The sequence below is a fragment of the Microtus oregoni genome, unplaced genomic scaffold, assembly GCF_018167655.1.
Source record: "Microtus oregoni isolate MIOR12 unplaced genomic scaffold, Mior012 000022F_ref0000154, whole genome shotgun sequence".
NCBI lineage: Eukaryota > Metazoa > Chordata > Mammalia > Rodentia > Cricetidae > Microtus > Microtus oregoni.
The window spans coordinates 32,641,020-32,657,836 of record NW_024543081.1 but is presented as its reverse complement, the minus strand read 5'-3'; the positions used below and the strand labels follow the sequence as shown (position 1 = coordinate 32,657,836).

The 16,817-nt window shown below is 41.3% G+C and overlaps 1 protein-coding gene across 1 annotated transcript in view; it reads right to left on the bottom strand.

Annotated features, from left to right (window-relative positions):
- Positions 1-9,690: 9,690 nt before the first annotated feature.
- Positions 9,691-16,817, bottom strand: part of Atad2 (ATPase family AAA domain containing 2) — a 47,364-nt gene continuing 40,237 nt past the window's right edge. Inside the window, exons 23-28 of the mRNA XM_041672648.1 lie at positions 15,232-15,354; positions 14,982-15,125; positions 13,567-13,935; positions 12,636-12,769; positions 11,971-12,099; positions 9,691-11,036 (exon numbers count right to left, since the gene is read on the bottom strand). Of these exons, the coding sequence (XP_041528582.1) occupies positions 10,992-11,036; positions 11,971-12,099; positions 12,636-12,769; positions 13,567-13,935; positions 14,982-15,125; positions 15,232-15,354 (944 nt within the window). The 3' untranslated portion in view covers positions 9,691-10,991. The remainder of the gene's footprint in view (positions 11,037-11,970; positions 12,100-12,635; positions 12,770-13,566; positions 13,936-14,981; positions 15,126-15,231; positions 15,355-16,817) is intronic.

Here is a 16,817-nt window from a genome sequence, read left to right as displayed (position 1 = left end):
CGAGCCGGCGCCCCACTCGAGGACTCCGCCGCTTCTCTGGGAAGCGACCCAGGCCGCTCCCCCAGAGCCCGGCGCTGCGGGAGGTGTGCGCCGCCCCGCCCTCTGTCAGGGAGAGCCACGCCCCCTGTCAGGAGGGACCACGCCTCTGTCCATAGAAGCCCCGCCCGTCAGGGAGAAGCCCCGCCTTCTGGTCCCGCTCCTCGCAGGCAATTGCTCCGCCCGCAGTCGTCAGGAGCTGGCTCCCGCCTCCCGCGACCTCTTGTCACTTTCTTCCGTTGAAACTGCCTTGGCCTTCAGAAAATCCCGGGAAACCGACTCTCAAGGCCTCGCCCCCTAGTCGCCACGCCCACTGTCGCTCTCTCCGCCCCCCCTTGGGCGTGTCCCTCTGCATTCCAGCCGCGCCCCCTCCCGCTGTCAACTGTCCCGCGCTCCTGTCAGCTGCGGCTCCGCCTCTTCTCGCCCGAGTCCAGCAGGAGCCTCAGCTCCAGCTTCGGACAGGAAAAGTTGAGTGTGGCCCCGCTTGGAGCCTCCCGCCTCTGCCTCCTGCCGCAGTCCCACGTCCTCCTGCTGAGCCGTTCGCTCACTGATGCCGAGCTCTCGGTGGGCACCAGCTCTACAACGTGGCCAGCTGAGGATCTCATCATCTTCCCCACCTCCTCTTCTCTTCATTGTTAAAATGAATATACAAAAGCAGACAAAAAGAAACCACGCACTCAGAGTGTATTCACGGCCGGGACATAAGAGAACTCTTTAGCGCCTGGATGTTTAGTCCCCACCCGCATCCCAATCATGGACCCCTTTGTGCTTTGTTAGCAGGACTCCACCAAGTCACACCAACCCTAAGATCTGCAGTCTGCAGCTGCTTGAAGGGAAGGTCTGTCTGCTCAAGTCGACATGCACAGTATTTAGTTGCATCCTGACATTCTAAAACTTGCTACACCGAGGCTTAATGATCTCACCAGCAGAGGTACTCAAGCCTGTCCTGCTCTAAAACAATTTAATGGCACTTTAGCTTCTTGGAACTAAATTCAGAATTAAACTACTTATAGAAATTATTTAAGAAATCAATGTAATTTTTTATTTTTTTTATTTTTTTATTTTTTTTGGATTTTTCGAGACAGGGTTTCTCCGTAGCTTTTGGTTCCTGTCCTGGAACTAGCTCTTGTAGACCAGGCTGGCCTCGAACTCACAGAGATCCGCCTGCCTCCGCCTCCCGAGTGCTGGGATTAAAGGCGTGCGCCACCACCGCCCGGCTTCAATGTAATTTTTTAATAAGAACAGAAATAGGAAGTAGTTTATATATACTCCACAATGTGTTTAAATGTGCTTATCCATAATAAGAAAAATACAAGACAAAAAGACACACACACAGTTTGTGCTCACCCAGAAACAGTTCCAGGTCCACTGAGAATCCCAGATTAGTATTTAACTCTGAGCGAAGAAATATTTCAAATACAGAAACTCATTCTTTTGTTCACACATTCAACCACTGCCTTTTTGAACACCACATGTGCCCGACACTGTAGGAGACATGAAGCTGAGTTAAGCCATCCAGTTGTCCTCTGGTACCTAAAAGAGGCTGTTCTGGAACCTTCCAGGATACCAAAATCGAGGGTTTGTTCAAGCCCCTTAGATAAACAATTGTGGCGTTTGCATGTAATCCGTGCACGTGCCCCCGTGTGGCTTACATCATCTCTACTACACGATGTGGATGCCAGGCAAAGCACTGCCCTGCAGTAACAGGTTAGCATACCGTGACAAGGAGAAAAGTCGGCACAGTCAGCAGAGATGCAGCATTTTTCCAGAACATTTTGGATCCACAGTTGGTTGAATCGTAGATATGGAAACCATGGATCCGGAAGGCTGTGTTCTGGCTTCCAGGCGCTCTCACAGACTAGACGCTAAGCACAAACATGCTCATAAAACACATCAAAGTGAAAAGCGAGAAGAGGGAGAAACAGAGGCGGTGGAGACATATGGTCTTCACCTCTCTTCCCTAATCCCCCCCCCCCGTTTTCTTAGTCCTCCTTTTTAGCAACAATTTATAGTCTCCGTCCTTCTCTCTGAAGCAGTCAGCCTGCTTCATTCCCTAAAGCCAACAGCCCAAAAGCCTCCCAATTTCAGGGCATTCCCACCGGGCACTTCTGTCCAGGGAAACAATTTCAATGGCACAGCGCTGGGAACAGTATTTCTGGCTGAAGTGCTGCCAATGATCTGGCATCCATGCACAAAGCAAGACTGTTACCAGCACTTAGGGAAAAAAAAGGTTGCAGACTTAAGCAATATGCATATATGTTTCCATAGCAGATTGTGCCAGCCCACATAAATCTGTCTAGAGACCATGCTTACAGAGTAACTTGTTTTTATTAAAATAAACTCATTTATAAAAATTGTAAATATGATGGATTTTAACAGCTGTGCAGCTCCAGAAGTAAGTTTTCCCCATGGGTTGGCACAGTGAGAAGTCTGGAGTTTTGATGCATAAGCCTGGCAGTTTGTCATACACAGAGTGGCCTGACGACACTTGAGGGCTGTTAGAGATGAGAAGTCATTCAGGGGGTTTTTTAAAGCACAGCCCCTTTGCTCTTCAGAGCCTCTGCCACCTTTGGAACAGTGGCAACAGTGTCAGTAGGAAATAAAGCACTTTGAATAAAAAGTGACAAGTACCCGGCTGATCTCCACGAGCAGGCTTCCAGCAGTTCTGTTGGTAGAGGCTTCCTTCTGTTGTTCGTTCCCTTCTTTCTTCCCTTTATGAAAAGGCCATTTTTCAAACATGATACCGTGAGACAGGCCAAAAAGACACCAAACTAAGATATTTTAAACATTTGACTACAGTTAGGGCAGCCTGAGAAATTTGCCTTAGCAAAAATGTCTTACAATTCTCTAATGGCTAGTTCAGAAGGTGAACAAAATTGGTCATGCTGAATGACTAACTCACCAAAGCAAGCTGCTGAAAAGACCAAGCGCTGGATGTGGGAGACAGCTTAGGGGTAGAGTGCTTGTCCAGAAGGAACAAGACCTTGAGCGCGATTTCAGCACTGCACAGAGAGTACCAAAAAGGTACTTAGCTCACTAGACTGGGGACAGCTGAATAGTTTGCTTACCTGGACCAGGTTTGAGTGATCTTTATTGAACTTGCTCCTGTCTTTGTAGTGAGCAGGTAGGTTGTCTGAGGGACTGTTCTGTCTGAGACGACTGCATTTGTGTGACTTGGAGGTACATCTAGAATGGCCTCAGTCATACTAGCAGTGGTCACAGGTATGACTAGTCATGCAGTAGCATAGCTTAGACTCATTCCCATGCAGTCATGGGAGCCCAAATAAGCAAGAAACAGGGTTCAGAGTCTCTTGAAGGTGGCTTATGCCTCCTCCTACTGGCTGTCATCCCCAGTCATAGGCCAGCCTGGATTCCACCTCTTAGTAAGTACAGCCACACAGCTGCACTGCAAGAATAAAGGTCTAATATACCTACTTTTGTCATCAAATGTACCACACACTGAGATCAAGTCAGACTTCTTTTCTGTTTGTTTTTACTTATGTGCAAAATTAAGATAGCGCCACAACTGACGGATCTATTCTGTCTTGAAGGGTTGACAGATTGTGCAAAGGGCTAGGTTATCCTAACATCTCAGAAAACATTAGTCATGTTGATGACAACGTCCTCTAAGATCTCTCAAACTGGACAGTCTTGAGGATCTGCCAGGACAAGAGGAAAGGAAGCCAGCATGTTTTCCCTCGGGGAAGGATACTGATCGTGCTTCCCTTGGTTTTCTTCCAGCTGACGGTCCTGTAGGTAAGAAAGATGAACGTCCTTATGAGCTAGCTCAATCAGGGGCCAAAGCTCTCTCATGTCCTTTCTAAACTCACCTCTCTTAATCCCTTTTTTTTAATTTATTTATTTATTTATTATGTATACAATATTCTTTCTACATGTATGCCTGCAGGCCAGAAGAGGGCACCAGACCTCATTACAGATGGTTGTGAGCCACCATGTGGTTGCCGGTAATTGAACTCAGGACCTTTGGAAGTTGGAAGAGCAGGCAATGCTCTTAACCGCTGAGCCATCTCTCCAGCCCCCTCTTAATCCCTTTTAAGACTCCTCCACAAACCTGGCCCAGTGGCACACACCTTTCAGGCCAGTGTTTAGGAGACAGACACCAGTGGATCATTGAGATGGACACCAGCCTGGTCCACAAAGCAAATTTCAGGACTGGAGAGATGGCTCAATGGTTAAGAGCACAGCCTGCTCTTCTAGAGGTCCTGAGTTCAATTCTCAGCAATCACATGGTGGCTCATAACCATCTACAGTGAGATCTGGTGCCCTCTTCTGGCCTGCCAGCATATATGTAGGCAGAGCACTGTATACATAATAAATAAATAAATCTTAAAAAAAAAAAGCAAATTTCAGAACAGCCAGGGCTACACAGAGAAAACCTGTTTCAAAAAACAAACGAACACCACAAATAGACAAACAAAGACTCTTCTAAATGGCTGGGACAGAAGCTCAGTCAGTAAAGTACTGGCTTTAAAGTACAGTCAGTACAAGCAGTCATGAGGATCTGAGTTCAGATTTATAACTTAACCTTAGTACCTGGTGGCGAGGACACAGGAGATAGAGACTGAGTCCCTGGCTAGCGCGTCTAGCCAAATTAGAGAGCTCTGGACTCAGTGAGAGACTGACTCACAAAACAAGGTGGAGTGCAGTGGAATACACTCGTTGTTGACCTCTGACCTTCACACGCATGTGCACGTGCTACATAAAACAAAAACCCTCTAGAACACGGCCCAGTATTATGACTTGGTTATGAAGTTTCCGTTTTCCCCATTTGGTGGTGCTATTGAGAGGCACTGGATCAGGAATTCATAGCTGGGCTAGCAGGAGGAGGAGTCCGGTCACTAGGGCCTTACTGCTGTCTCTCCCTGGCTTCTTAGCTGTCAGGAAGTGGACAACCTCCTCTGCTTTTCACTCCTTAGGCTATAATACACTCTTGGTTTAAGCATTAAGGCAGACTCTAGCAGAGTCAAGAGAGGCAGAGGTAGGTGGATCTTGCTCTGTAGACCATGCTGACCTCGAACTCAGAGATCCACCAGCTTCTGCCTCCTGAGTACTGGGATTACAGGCGTGTGCCACCACAGCCTGGCAAAAAAAAAAAAAAAAAAAAAAAAAAAAAAAAAAAAAAAAAAAATGAAGTCGTTTGTTTGGTTTTGTTTTTCTTTTTACTATTTGACAATATGAGAGGAGGCTGTGGTGCACGTCTAGAGATGTGAGCTGTTGTATAACTGACTTTGCAGCTATCTTCCAAAACTTCCCTTGCTTGCATGCATCCTCCAATGCCCACACAAACCTTCCTCTTCTCCCCAACATTGCCCGTTCCTCTTGCTGTAGCTGATTGGACTTTTTTTTTTGTTTTTTTCAGTGCTAGGGGCTGAACTTAGGGTTTCATCCATGCTAAGCAAGCAGCCTACCATTGAGCTACATTCCTAGACTATAAAGGACAATAAAAACAGATTACCCTCTTCAAAAAGATCAATTCAACTGTAGGAACAAATGTAAAATGTAAAACCCTAACATTCCTAGGAAATGAAATAGGGGGAAGCCTAGATACTATTGGTGTTTTATCTAGGAGCGGGGTGTGGGGGGGGGGGTTCTAATGACCTTTTAAAGAAAAAGGTACTGGAATGTACTGGTTCTCTCTGGCCCCTCCCAGCCCCCCTGGCTAGAATCTGCCTTAATAACCTCATTTTAACTCATCTCTGCAAAAGAGCCTGACCCTAAACATGAGCACATACTGGGGTACAGGGTGTTAGGAGTTAACCTGTGGGTTTTGGCAGAATTCAGCTGGAAACAATAGGAAAACAGGGTAGAAGGAGGCGGTCTGTTCTTGCTCTTACACCGCCAAAGTGTCTGTCTCCAGCTCTGTGTCAGGTAAGACACAGGTCTGTCTTGGTTCCTGAGAAGTGTCCCTTAGCTATTTATGACCGTGTCTTTTTTAGCAACTCAGGTCCACGGATAGGTAGTGATACTGGATACTTTTCAAGACTTTTTACATTATAACCTCTCTGTTTGAGAATTTTGCAACAAGGTCTCCGTGTATAGTCTAGGCTAGCCCTGGACTGACAAGCCTCCTCCTTCTGCTTCTGCCTACCAAATGCTGGACTTGTAGGCATGCACCACCATCATGCCTTTGTTTTAAATTATATAAAATCAAATTGCATTTTATAGCTCATGTCAGCGTTTTTTCAGCACTCCTTAAGACGGTAAAAACACCTGATGCTTCAAAACAAACATCTGTTTTCTATCCCCACTCCAACCAATTATTCCCATTTCTTTGGTGTAAAGAGGAATACAGATGCTGTGTTTCCTTCCAGGTGATCTGATACCTTCACACAGATATACATGCAAGCAAAGGAGTGTACCTGAAATAAAAATAAATTTAAAAAAGCAACAACAAAACACAGAGCAGAGCGTTTGTTTATATTTTCCCTTTCTTCCAAACTACGAGCATTTCATTATATTTCCAGGTTGGCTATTTTTAATAAAAGAAAGTGTTAGGTTATCTGTTTCATCTCCTGCAAGACTACCTGGGCTAAGGAGATAAAGACAGGGTCTTTTGGGATAGAATGGCATGCTAGTGACTATATTTCATACCACAGCTGTGAGGTGAAGGTTCAGATGAAACCACAGAATTCATGTGAGAGTGGTAATTTACATTTTTCCTAGTGAGGTGGGGAGCCTGGAAAATTTTAAGAAACAGAAAACACACATATGCTCTGGTCCTAAATATAAAGCATATTAAACTGAGTGAAAAAATTAATTACAGAACATAAGATTGAGGGTAACTTATTTTCTTCCTAAATAATTAAAGCAAAAGCTTGTCTTGTTTTTTCAAGACTCTGATTTTCCTAAATATTCACCCCAGTAAATAGCTATAATTAGGATTCATCACACGTAATCAGTTTGCAAATTATTTCATGAATACATTATCTATTGCTACGGTTCTTTTTTTCTTCCCCTAGTCCCACAATGGGCTTTTAAAGCTCATGCTTGTAGCTCACAAAGTCCACATGTACAGGGCATCCATATCCAGCTCACTTTGATCTGTGAAGCATTTTTGTCACATCTCTTTGAAATTGTTTTGATTGGGCAGGAGTTCTGAAGACAGAAGTCTTCCAAGGACCCCCTCGCTGCATGCTAAGTGTTGTTCTCTTGATTCCCAGCCAGAGCAATGATGCTGGCAAAGTCGGTTACTCAAACGTAAGCAGTTTCATTTCCAACCTTTGCGCGTTAAAATTATCTATCTTAAACACGTTTCTTTTTCTTTGTTTTAAAGCAGGCTCCGAACACTGCATGATTATAAAGCAAAACAATTTTTACAATGGGAAGAAATTTGAAAATGGAAGAAAACAATGCTGGTTTGTGAAGTTCAACAGCCGAGTGTTATGGTTTGAATCTGGAAGGTCAGGGGGCTTTGAGAGCTGGGATCTATCTTGAACTAGTCAATAGAAGTCAGTTCTTGAGGCATGCTACGCCCCCCTCCGGCCAGCTCCCCCACCCCCTCCTGGATCCCTCTGTCTGTCTGCTCTTTGCTGTGCTGTGATATGGATGCTTGACTCAGACACAGGACTCAGCAACCATGTACGGATGGAATCCTTTGAAACAGCGGCTCAAGATAAATCTTCCTTCTGTGAGGTTTTTGGTCATAGAGACACAAAAGTAACGAATACACCAAAACCTGAGGTATATAAACAAAAACAATGTAGCTCTTATAGGTACTTAGTATCTTTCAACTTTCATAAACGGAATAGCCTAGGTCAGGCTCTTCCTAAAACAGCCCTAAGCAAAGGATTGCAAAAAAGTAAGTGGTTTCTTTGGTAGGTGACGCCCCTCTAAGGGAGAGGTGAAACAGGAAAAGGAAGCGTCCAGTAGGGTTTGAACTTGGAGAAGCTCCAGTGAAGACGGCATCTCAGATCTATCCAAAGCAGGAGACAAGGCTTCTCTGTAAATACAGCATGTATTCACAGTGGTGCGGCCTCCTGGCACCCAGTCAACTCCAGGTGGCAGGTTCCCAGTGCTTGAGGAGGTTGCTGTTGACCCATCCTGGAATGCTGACCATCAAACGGTGATGGTGGGGAGTGGGGGTAATGTACAATATCTATTAAGAGATGTGATTAAGAAAGTGGGTTTTGCTGAGGATGACGTGGCTCGGTGGTAGAACACTTCCTTACAGTGTTCGAATCCCAGCATGGTTGCAGAGTGAAACAAGGCTGGAGCTATGACTCAGCAGCTAGCGGCACTGGCTCCTCTTTCAAAGGTCCTGGTCCATTCCCAGTACCCTCAGTGTTGCTCTCAGCCATCTGCAGCTCCAGTTCTAAGGTAGCTGACACCCTCTTCTGGCCTCTGGGGGGCGCTGTACACATGCGGTATACAGATAACTGTGCAGGCAAAACACCCATACACGGAAAACAATCTTAAGAAGGAAAAGAGAAAAGGAGGAAAAGAGAGAAGGAAGAGGAAGAAGGGGGGTTTCAAGTCACACAGGTCTAGGTTTAAGTCCTGCTTCTTCCTCTTTTGTGTGACAATGCCCAATGACTTAAGCTAAGCCTGTTTTCTTATTTGTAAAGTGAAAATGGTATTAGAACCCACCTCTAATCCTTGTGGGGATTTTGTGAGGATCAATAGATGGGCTGTAGACCATAGATGAGGTGAGACTTCTCTGTATTACAGAGGTGACCCAGATGCACGTTAGAGATGGTGTTGGTGAATTGTGGCTGTTTTCCGTGACAGAAAACCTGGGTTGACTTCTGGGCTCACACTTTCTTATAATCTGAGTTTCACACAGAAGACTAAATTACGCAACACTGGCCTCTCCACTGAGGTTAAGTGAACATGGGCATTTTTGGGTGGGGGGAGCTATTGATTGATTGAGACAGGGTCTCAAGTATCCCAGCTGACCTCAGGACTCAGAAGATGACCTTGAAATTCTAATGCCCTTACTACTTCCCAAGTGCTGCTGGAATTACAGGTGTGTGCCACTGTGCCAGGCGCATACAACGCTAGGGACTGAACCCAGGACTCCATTTATGCTAAGCACATACTCTACCAACTGGGCCCTGAGGTACACAGGGCTTTCAAATGACAAGAGACTCACCAAGCCTGGTGACTCGGTTTTGTTGAGTCACACTCATGACAACTAATTTAAGAACTGCCAATGATCCCAGCACTTGGGAGGCAGAGGCAGGTGGATCTCTGTGAGTTCGAAACCAGCTTGGTCTACAAGAGCTAGTTCCAGGACAGGCTCCAAAACCACAGAGAAACCCTGTCTCGAAAAACCAAAAAAAAAAAAAAAAAAAAAAAAGAACTGCCAATGACTTGGAGGAGCCCCGCATCTCTTACACTACATTTTGGGTTTTCCAACCACCTTCTCAAAAATGGGCCTTTTGCTGGGCGGTGGCGGCACACGCCTTTAATCCCAGCACTCAGGAGGCTTTGCTGTCCTATCCTTACTCAGTTTAAGGGGCAGCAAGATGGCCCAGTATATAAAGGCACCTACCATAAAGCCTAATAATCCAGATTTGATCCCTAGGATTAGTGTGAAGGTGGAAGACTCCCCAGAGCTGTCCTCTGACCTTCACATGTGTTATGATGAATATACACTAACAATGTTCTTCTAAAGTAAGAACTAAAAACAAGTTAAGCTTTTAACTTTAAAATTTATTATAAATGATGCACAATAAAAGGATACATTTGAAATAAATTATAATAAACATCAGCAAAAACTATTATGTATAATCCCTTTGTTTATTTATTTTTGCTTTTTTTGAGATAGTCTCAAGTAGCCAGGCTGGCCTCAAACTTACTGTGTAGCTAGCTAATGAATGATCTTCCCGTCTCTGCCTCCAGGACTGAGATCACAGATGTATTCAATCACACTCAATTTGTACAATATTTAGGAATATGCACATGTTCAAATGTTATCAGTGTTTGGCATTTTTAATAGGTATATAAGGCAGCATCTACTAATTAAGGTATTCAAATTACTGAATCTTAGAAATCTTTTAAACATCCACATAATAAAACTATACTAAAATCTAAACTCTTGAGCTAGGTATGTGCTCAGTGTACACTGGTCTGGGGTTCCATCCTTACCATCACAGCATCAACAAACCACAGCCTCTCACTTTAGTTACCACTTTCTATTCCTCTCAAACACACTTTCCAAACAGATGCTGCTCTGGAAGCAAAGGCCTTAATGTCCCACCGAACACTGTATAGAAGCAAATGGCTTCAACTTTAAGAAAGAAATGTATTTTTGGTATCAGTAACACAAAATTCACATTCATAGTTATATATGCATATAAAAAGAATTATAGAATATAATCTAAATACAACGGTAGAAAGATAAACAGTTGTCAAATATAAAACTAGTCACTTGTCATTTGTTGTATATATAATTACAAAGTAAACAATACATTTTTAAACCTTTATTAGCTCAAATTAGAACTATAAAAATGTTTACCCAAAACATTAATTTTTATATTAGGTACAGAATTGTATTTGAGGCCCTTACAAATCACAACTTTAATTTTGGCAGACGGAGAAAGATATTAGAGGAAAACAAAGACAAAGAGATGGCAAAAATACAACAAATACAACTCTAGTCTAATACAATAATAACCTACTAGGAAGGGCCAAATTAAAAGTGCTTTGCTAACAACAACAAATCCAATGCTGCTAAATTATTATTAAATGCCACAAAATATTACCAAAATAGCTTTAAGATCTGGACAAACTAGAACTATTACTATTGTTACAGTGTTTTGCTCAAATAAAACTTATCAGTTATCTTACCACATGTACATAAATATCAGGAAATTTAAAATACTTTTACTATTTTAATCTTTTTTTGAAGATACAAGATTTAATTTTATCTTGCATCAGTTATGTCCAAAGACAAACAGGAATTGAATATAAAAATACTTGATGCAATGACATCATGATCTGGAACAATTGAAGTTTTCTACCGCTTGCTCCATTTTCTATGTAAAAGGAAAAAAAATAGTTAAGTTTCAATACTTCATTCATGTAAATTCCTGGTAAGTTATTGGTACACTTATATATGATTTAAACAATAGTATTATATACATAGCATGTACATATCTTAGTATACTAAATAAATATTCCACACATCCTCCCCATATACTAGGTGGCTATACTGGCAACCTAAGTAGCCTTTAACATGTATTTTTCAAAATTAATATTCCTATCCCTTCCATAAAGATCAAGTAAAGACAAGTGGGCTACCTTTGTTTATTCTTGAGAAGAGGTCTTACTAACTAAACTTGATTCTTGTGCTTCAGCTGCCCAAATCTGGGATTAGAGATGTACACCACCATACCTGCCTTAAACACTTAGGGAGAAAATGCTATTTTAAAAGAAGCTATATATCTACTAAAACATACAAAATATTTTTCAGTTTTATCGATACTATGGAGCCACTACTTATTATAGAAACAACCTAATGAAGTTCTAGATTTGTGATACATTGAGTTTGTGAATCCATATCCTTCAAATAAGAATGGTCTTTGAATTAGTATTTTTTGGTTTTGAGACAGTTATTTTTGTAGTCAAGCTGGCCTTGAACATACTATATAGTAGACAACCTTAAACTCTGATCCTTCTGCCTATACCCCAGATATTGTTACTGCACCTTGGTCGGTCTTTAAATTTTTATAAGTTAAAGGTTTCAGTCATCTTTAAGGGTGATATTATATGGCAAAAGGAACATAAAATGTTTTGAGTTAGCCAGGCATGGTGGTACACACCAGAATCCCAGCACCAGGGAGGCCTAAGTAGAAGGTAGATGTCTATGAGTTTGAAGCCTGCCTGGTCTACATGAGTTCCAGACAACTGGTGCTACATAAGGAGACCCTGTCTAAAAATAAACAAAAAAGTTTTAAGTCAAAAGTTTACCTGAACAAGAACTGTTTTGTCATAGTCCCTGCGATGCTCATAAATACACTGGCTGATTACTGCATACAAGTTTTCCAGCTGGAATATATTATATTCCTGACTTTTCTTAACAACAGTCTTCAAAAGATTCTAAAAGAAAACAAGCATATGTGTCAGATTAATTCCTTGCAGTAAGTTTTCGCTTAGTGAAGTATTATAAAGGCAGAATGTAGGCAGACTAAGTTACAGTGGGGACATGGCAGTTTCTGGCAATGATTCTTTTACATTTCCTTCATTCTGTAGCACCCGTCTTGGCCCTGGGTAACTCTTATTATCCCCAAACTATAGCATAAGTGGCTAATTTCAATTGTATACACAAACATCTCCAGACATTTTTTAAATAATCTATTTAAATTTAAGGCGTGCTATGTGCATGCCTGCTGCCCAAAAGTGAGAAGAGGGGGCTGGATCCCAGTGGACTGAGTTTAAAGCCATCATGTAGGTGTTGGGGATTAAACCTAGGTCCTTAAGAGCTCTTAACCTCTGAGTCAATTCTCCAGGTCAGAAGATCTTTTTCTGAAGGACAAGGAAGCTAAAAGGAATCTGTTAATTTACTATTAGTCTGTAATCCAGTGTGCGAGGAAGAGAAAAATGCCTAGTGAAAGCATTATTTCAGCTTAACATACTTTTAACTGCTTATGGTCCACAACAAGTGAGGGTGTAGGCTGAGAGAGAATCGCCAGAGCCTTCTCTACGCTGATGAGATGCTGCTGCTCTACTTCAGACCGTCTAGCTCGAGTCATTCGCAGAAGACACATTTCTAGAGTAAAAGATCAAACAATTATTATTTGGTTCACAAACATAATGCCTAAGGCAAATAATAATTAGATTAATAACAGAATATGTAACAGGTTATGACATGCCATTTGCATTAAAAAATAGCATACGGTTTAAGAAGTATTTGGCTGGTTGTGGTAATCCCTCCTGATCTACATGAATTCTAGATCAGTAGAAGCTACTCAGTTAAGCTTTGTCTCAAAGCAAACAAACAAACCCCAACAGAAACGTAACAATATCAGAAATAATTCCTCAAATTGAATATTTAGGAAATTCTGTAACAAGTACCTTGAACTTGGTAGGAAGGTATCACTTTCTCTTAACAATTAATAGGATCTGATTACTAGAAGCTAATATTAAGCTGGGTGCTAATGGTATAATCTCTTATTTGATCAAAGTCTTTTCAAGTCTTTGCCCATTTACTTGACTCATTTAGTATTCCTTTTGTAGTATATGGCTGGAGGAAAAAGTCTGCATCTTCGCTTCCCTCTTCCCATACCCCCGCCCCCGCACATGGGTTAGTGGTTGGCTTCCATTCTCTTGTGTGCAGTAGTTTGCTCTAATACTGTGGTTGCACTCAATTAATTAAACATTTTTGAGATTTTATTTTTATTTTATGTATACATGCGTGTTTGGTTTATTAGATGAAAGGGTAAGTAAAAATAATGCTATTTTTCTATTTAGTTAACATTTGTGCTCTGAAAGATGCAAAAAACAATGAAGTGGTGTGACTTGTTTAGGAATTGAGTAAAGGTATATTTACCATTTAAGGAGACTTACCTTTTGATTCATTTTCATCAGGAATCTCTATGATCTGGGAGCTAGAAGCATCTCCATTACAATCAATTTTATCTTTTCTCAGTTCTGTACACACTGTAGTTTGATTAGATTCTTCAAGTTCATTCTCAATATTAGAGATACTTGAGTTATTTTTCAAGTCTATGTTGCTTTCAGAAGCATTTTGCTTCTCATTTTCCTCTATTGCAGACTCTTCTGTATTTCCAAGCTCAGTGTGTTCTGCACTTGTATGCTGACTTTCCTCTGTATCACTCCGGATTTGATTGTATTTTGCTTGTGAAAGTTTCCTTCGCTTTATTTTGTTATCTACGTGCCACTTAGACTTAGTACGAATTTTCCTCTTCAGCTGAGCTTTAAGGAATTTAACAAAAGAAAAAGATAAAGAATATCTAACAATTTTCTTAGTTTTAAGGAAGAGTTTAAAGAGAAAAAAAAGGTGAAAAAGTAAAGTCAAGACACCATAGTACTTCCACCTGGCTGAAATACAGAAAAGGGAAGCACTGTGACAAGACTGAGAAATGGAAAGGTGTCGGGGGCACACGCCTGTAATCCCAGGAGAGGCCAGTCTGGTCCACAGAGTGAGTTCCAGGGCAGCCAGGGATACACAGAGAAACCCTGTCTCAACAAAACAAAAAACAAACATCTGAGCAGCAATATGTGAAATACACTAAATAATTGAAAGGTAAGAGTTAAAATAGCTTACGCTAATATATCTATCTACTTATTTATTTATTTATTTTGGTTTTTCGAGACAGGGTTTCTCTGTAGCTTTGGTGCCTGTCCTGGAACTCGCTCTTGTAGACCAGGCCGGCCTCGAACTCCCAGAGATCCGCCTGCCTCTGCCTCCCGAGTGCTGGGATTAAAGGCGTGCGCCACCACCGCCCGGCTTTAGTTTACGCTAATATAGCTAAAATATTCTGACCATATTAGAATTTCATTTTTAAGCTGACGAGGTTAGCTACCATTAACATCTTCACTTTACAATGGAAGAAACAAAAGTATAAAGAACTTAAATAATCTGTCTAAGGTAGATACAGTAAGACCGTGCTTCATTGTCTTGGGAAGAGGTGAAACTTAGCAGAAATTACAATAGGAGAGAACATAGGGTAAACTTGAAAGATCATTATGGAAATAGAATTACTAGAACTTGGGAGATAGCTGATTGGTTGTAAAAAGAGGCAAACTTCAGCACAACGCCAAGGCTCTATCGCTGAACACCTAACTGTATTTGTCAAAATGTATATGGAAGAGAACGATTTAGCTATTTTACAGTTTAGTTGCTTGAATATCAGTAAAACAGATGCAATTTAGTATATTAATAAAGCAAAATGCAAGACAGAGGACATGGAGAGAGTATGAAAGAACTTCATAAATGAAAATTACTCAAGAGTACTTACCAGGGGAGCTGCAAGCCACAGGAGTACAAGGTGCCTTTAGCTTTTCATTCTGCTCTTGGTCTGACCTCTTATCACTAGCAGAAGTGGAATTTTGCTTCGGAATGACATGGTAATAAGATGGCGCATATTTGGAGGAGCTACAACCTTTTAAACAGATAAGTTTTCAAAATTATTTCCAGAACTCAAAATCATGCAAAGAATCAAAGGATTTATTTAAAACATCTTCTTCAATGCCTAAGCATTTCTCTACCTCTTTTCTTCCTAGATTCCTGAATTTCTTCACAAAGCTGCTCAAAGTCTTCATCAAGCTCTTCTTTGATTATTGCATAGGCAGTGTCTCTTAAAGCACAGGCTCTATGCCTAATAAGACGATCTGAGAAATAAGGAAATAGAATTCTTAATATTTTTCCAAAAGTAAACTTAATATTTTGGGTAAAGATAGTAATCACTACAATTCCTCAACTTCATAAGAGTAAATCTACCAGAACTTTTATATTCTGGTTTAGGTGATAACCTAATGATTTGGATATCTGATTCAATATTGCAGCCTACATCCAAAGCATTTTTGCTGTGCTCTATTAAGATTCAAAATATCAGAAAAAGGGCAAGGGATATAGCTCAGTGTGCTTTCAATTATTATTATTATTTTTTAAATATTTATTTATTATGTATACAATATTCTATCTGTGTGTATGACTGCAGGCCAGAAGAGGGCACCAGACCCCATTACAGATGGTTGTGAGCCACCATGTGGTTGCTGGGAATTGAACTCAGGACCTTTGGAAGAGGAGGCAATGCTCTTAACCCCTAAGCCATCTCTCCAGCACCCTTTCAATTATTTTAAGGAACTTTTCAAATATATCTTTAATGCCAGCATAGGGGACTGAATGGGTGTAGCAGGAGCTCAAGGTCACTCTTAACTACAGCCAGGTCAAGGTCAACCTGAGCTACACCAAATTAATAGCGGCCTAGCATTCTTTAATCCCAACACTGGGGAAGCAGAGGTAGACAGATCTCTGAGTTTTAGGCAAGTAAGGGCTATACTGTGAGACCCAGTCACAAACAAACAACTCCAAATGAACAAAAGAACCATATCCCCCCCACCACCACACACACACACACACACACACACACACAGGTTGTTCAATCCTTGCTATTCTGGATCTCGCTCTGTAGATAGACCACGCTGACCTCAAACTCAAAGATCCGCCCTGACTCTGCATCCCAAGTGGTGGGATTGAAAGATGTATACAACCACCACCCTGCAAAAGGAACTTTTAATAGTTCCCTACATAAATCATTCTAAGTACTACATTTTAGAGGTCTAATGATAGCCCAATTAACTCTATACACATAGGTACCTATGCACACATGTGAGTATACACATGCATGCACGCACACATACCTTTAATATTACTATTAATATTAGGCAAGTATTACACTCCATTACTTATGCAATAAAAATGTGTCCAAGCCTAAAAGCACATGCCTATAATCCCAGTCTTGAGAGGCAAAGACAGGAATACTGTCTCAAAACAGCAAAAAAGTATGTTTTAACTAAAAGAACACTTTGAGAGATGGCTCAGTTAAGAGCACTGGCTGCTCTTCCAGAGGACCTAGGTTCAACTCCCAGAACCTATAAGGCAGCTCACTACTGTTGGTAAATTCAGTTCCAGGAAACTGGACACTCTCATACAAATACACATGCAGGCAAAACACCAATGCATATAAAATAATAAATAAATCATTTTTTTAAAAAATGGAAAATACTTTGAAATCTTAAAGGGAATACTTTGAAATTCATTTTATTAGTGTTTATCTTCCCACTTTCAAGAA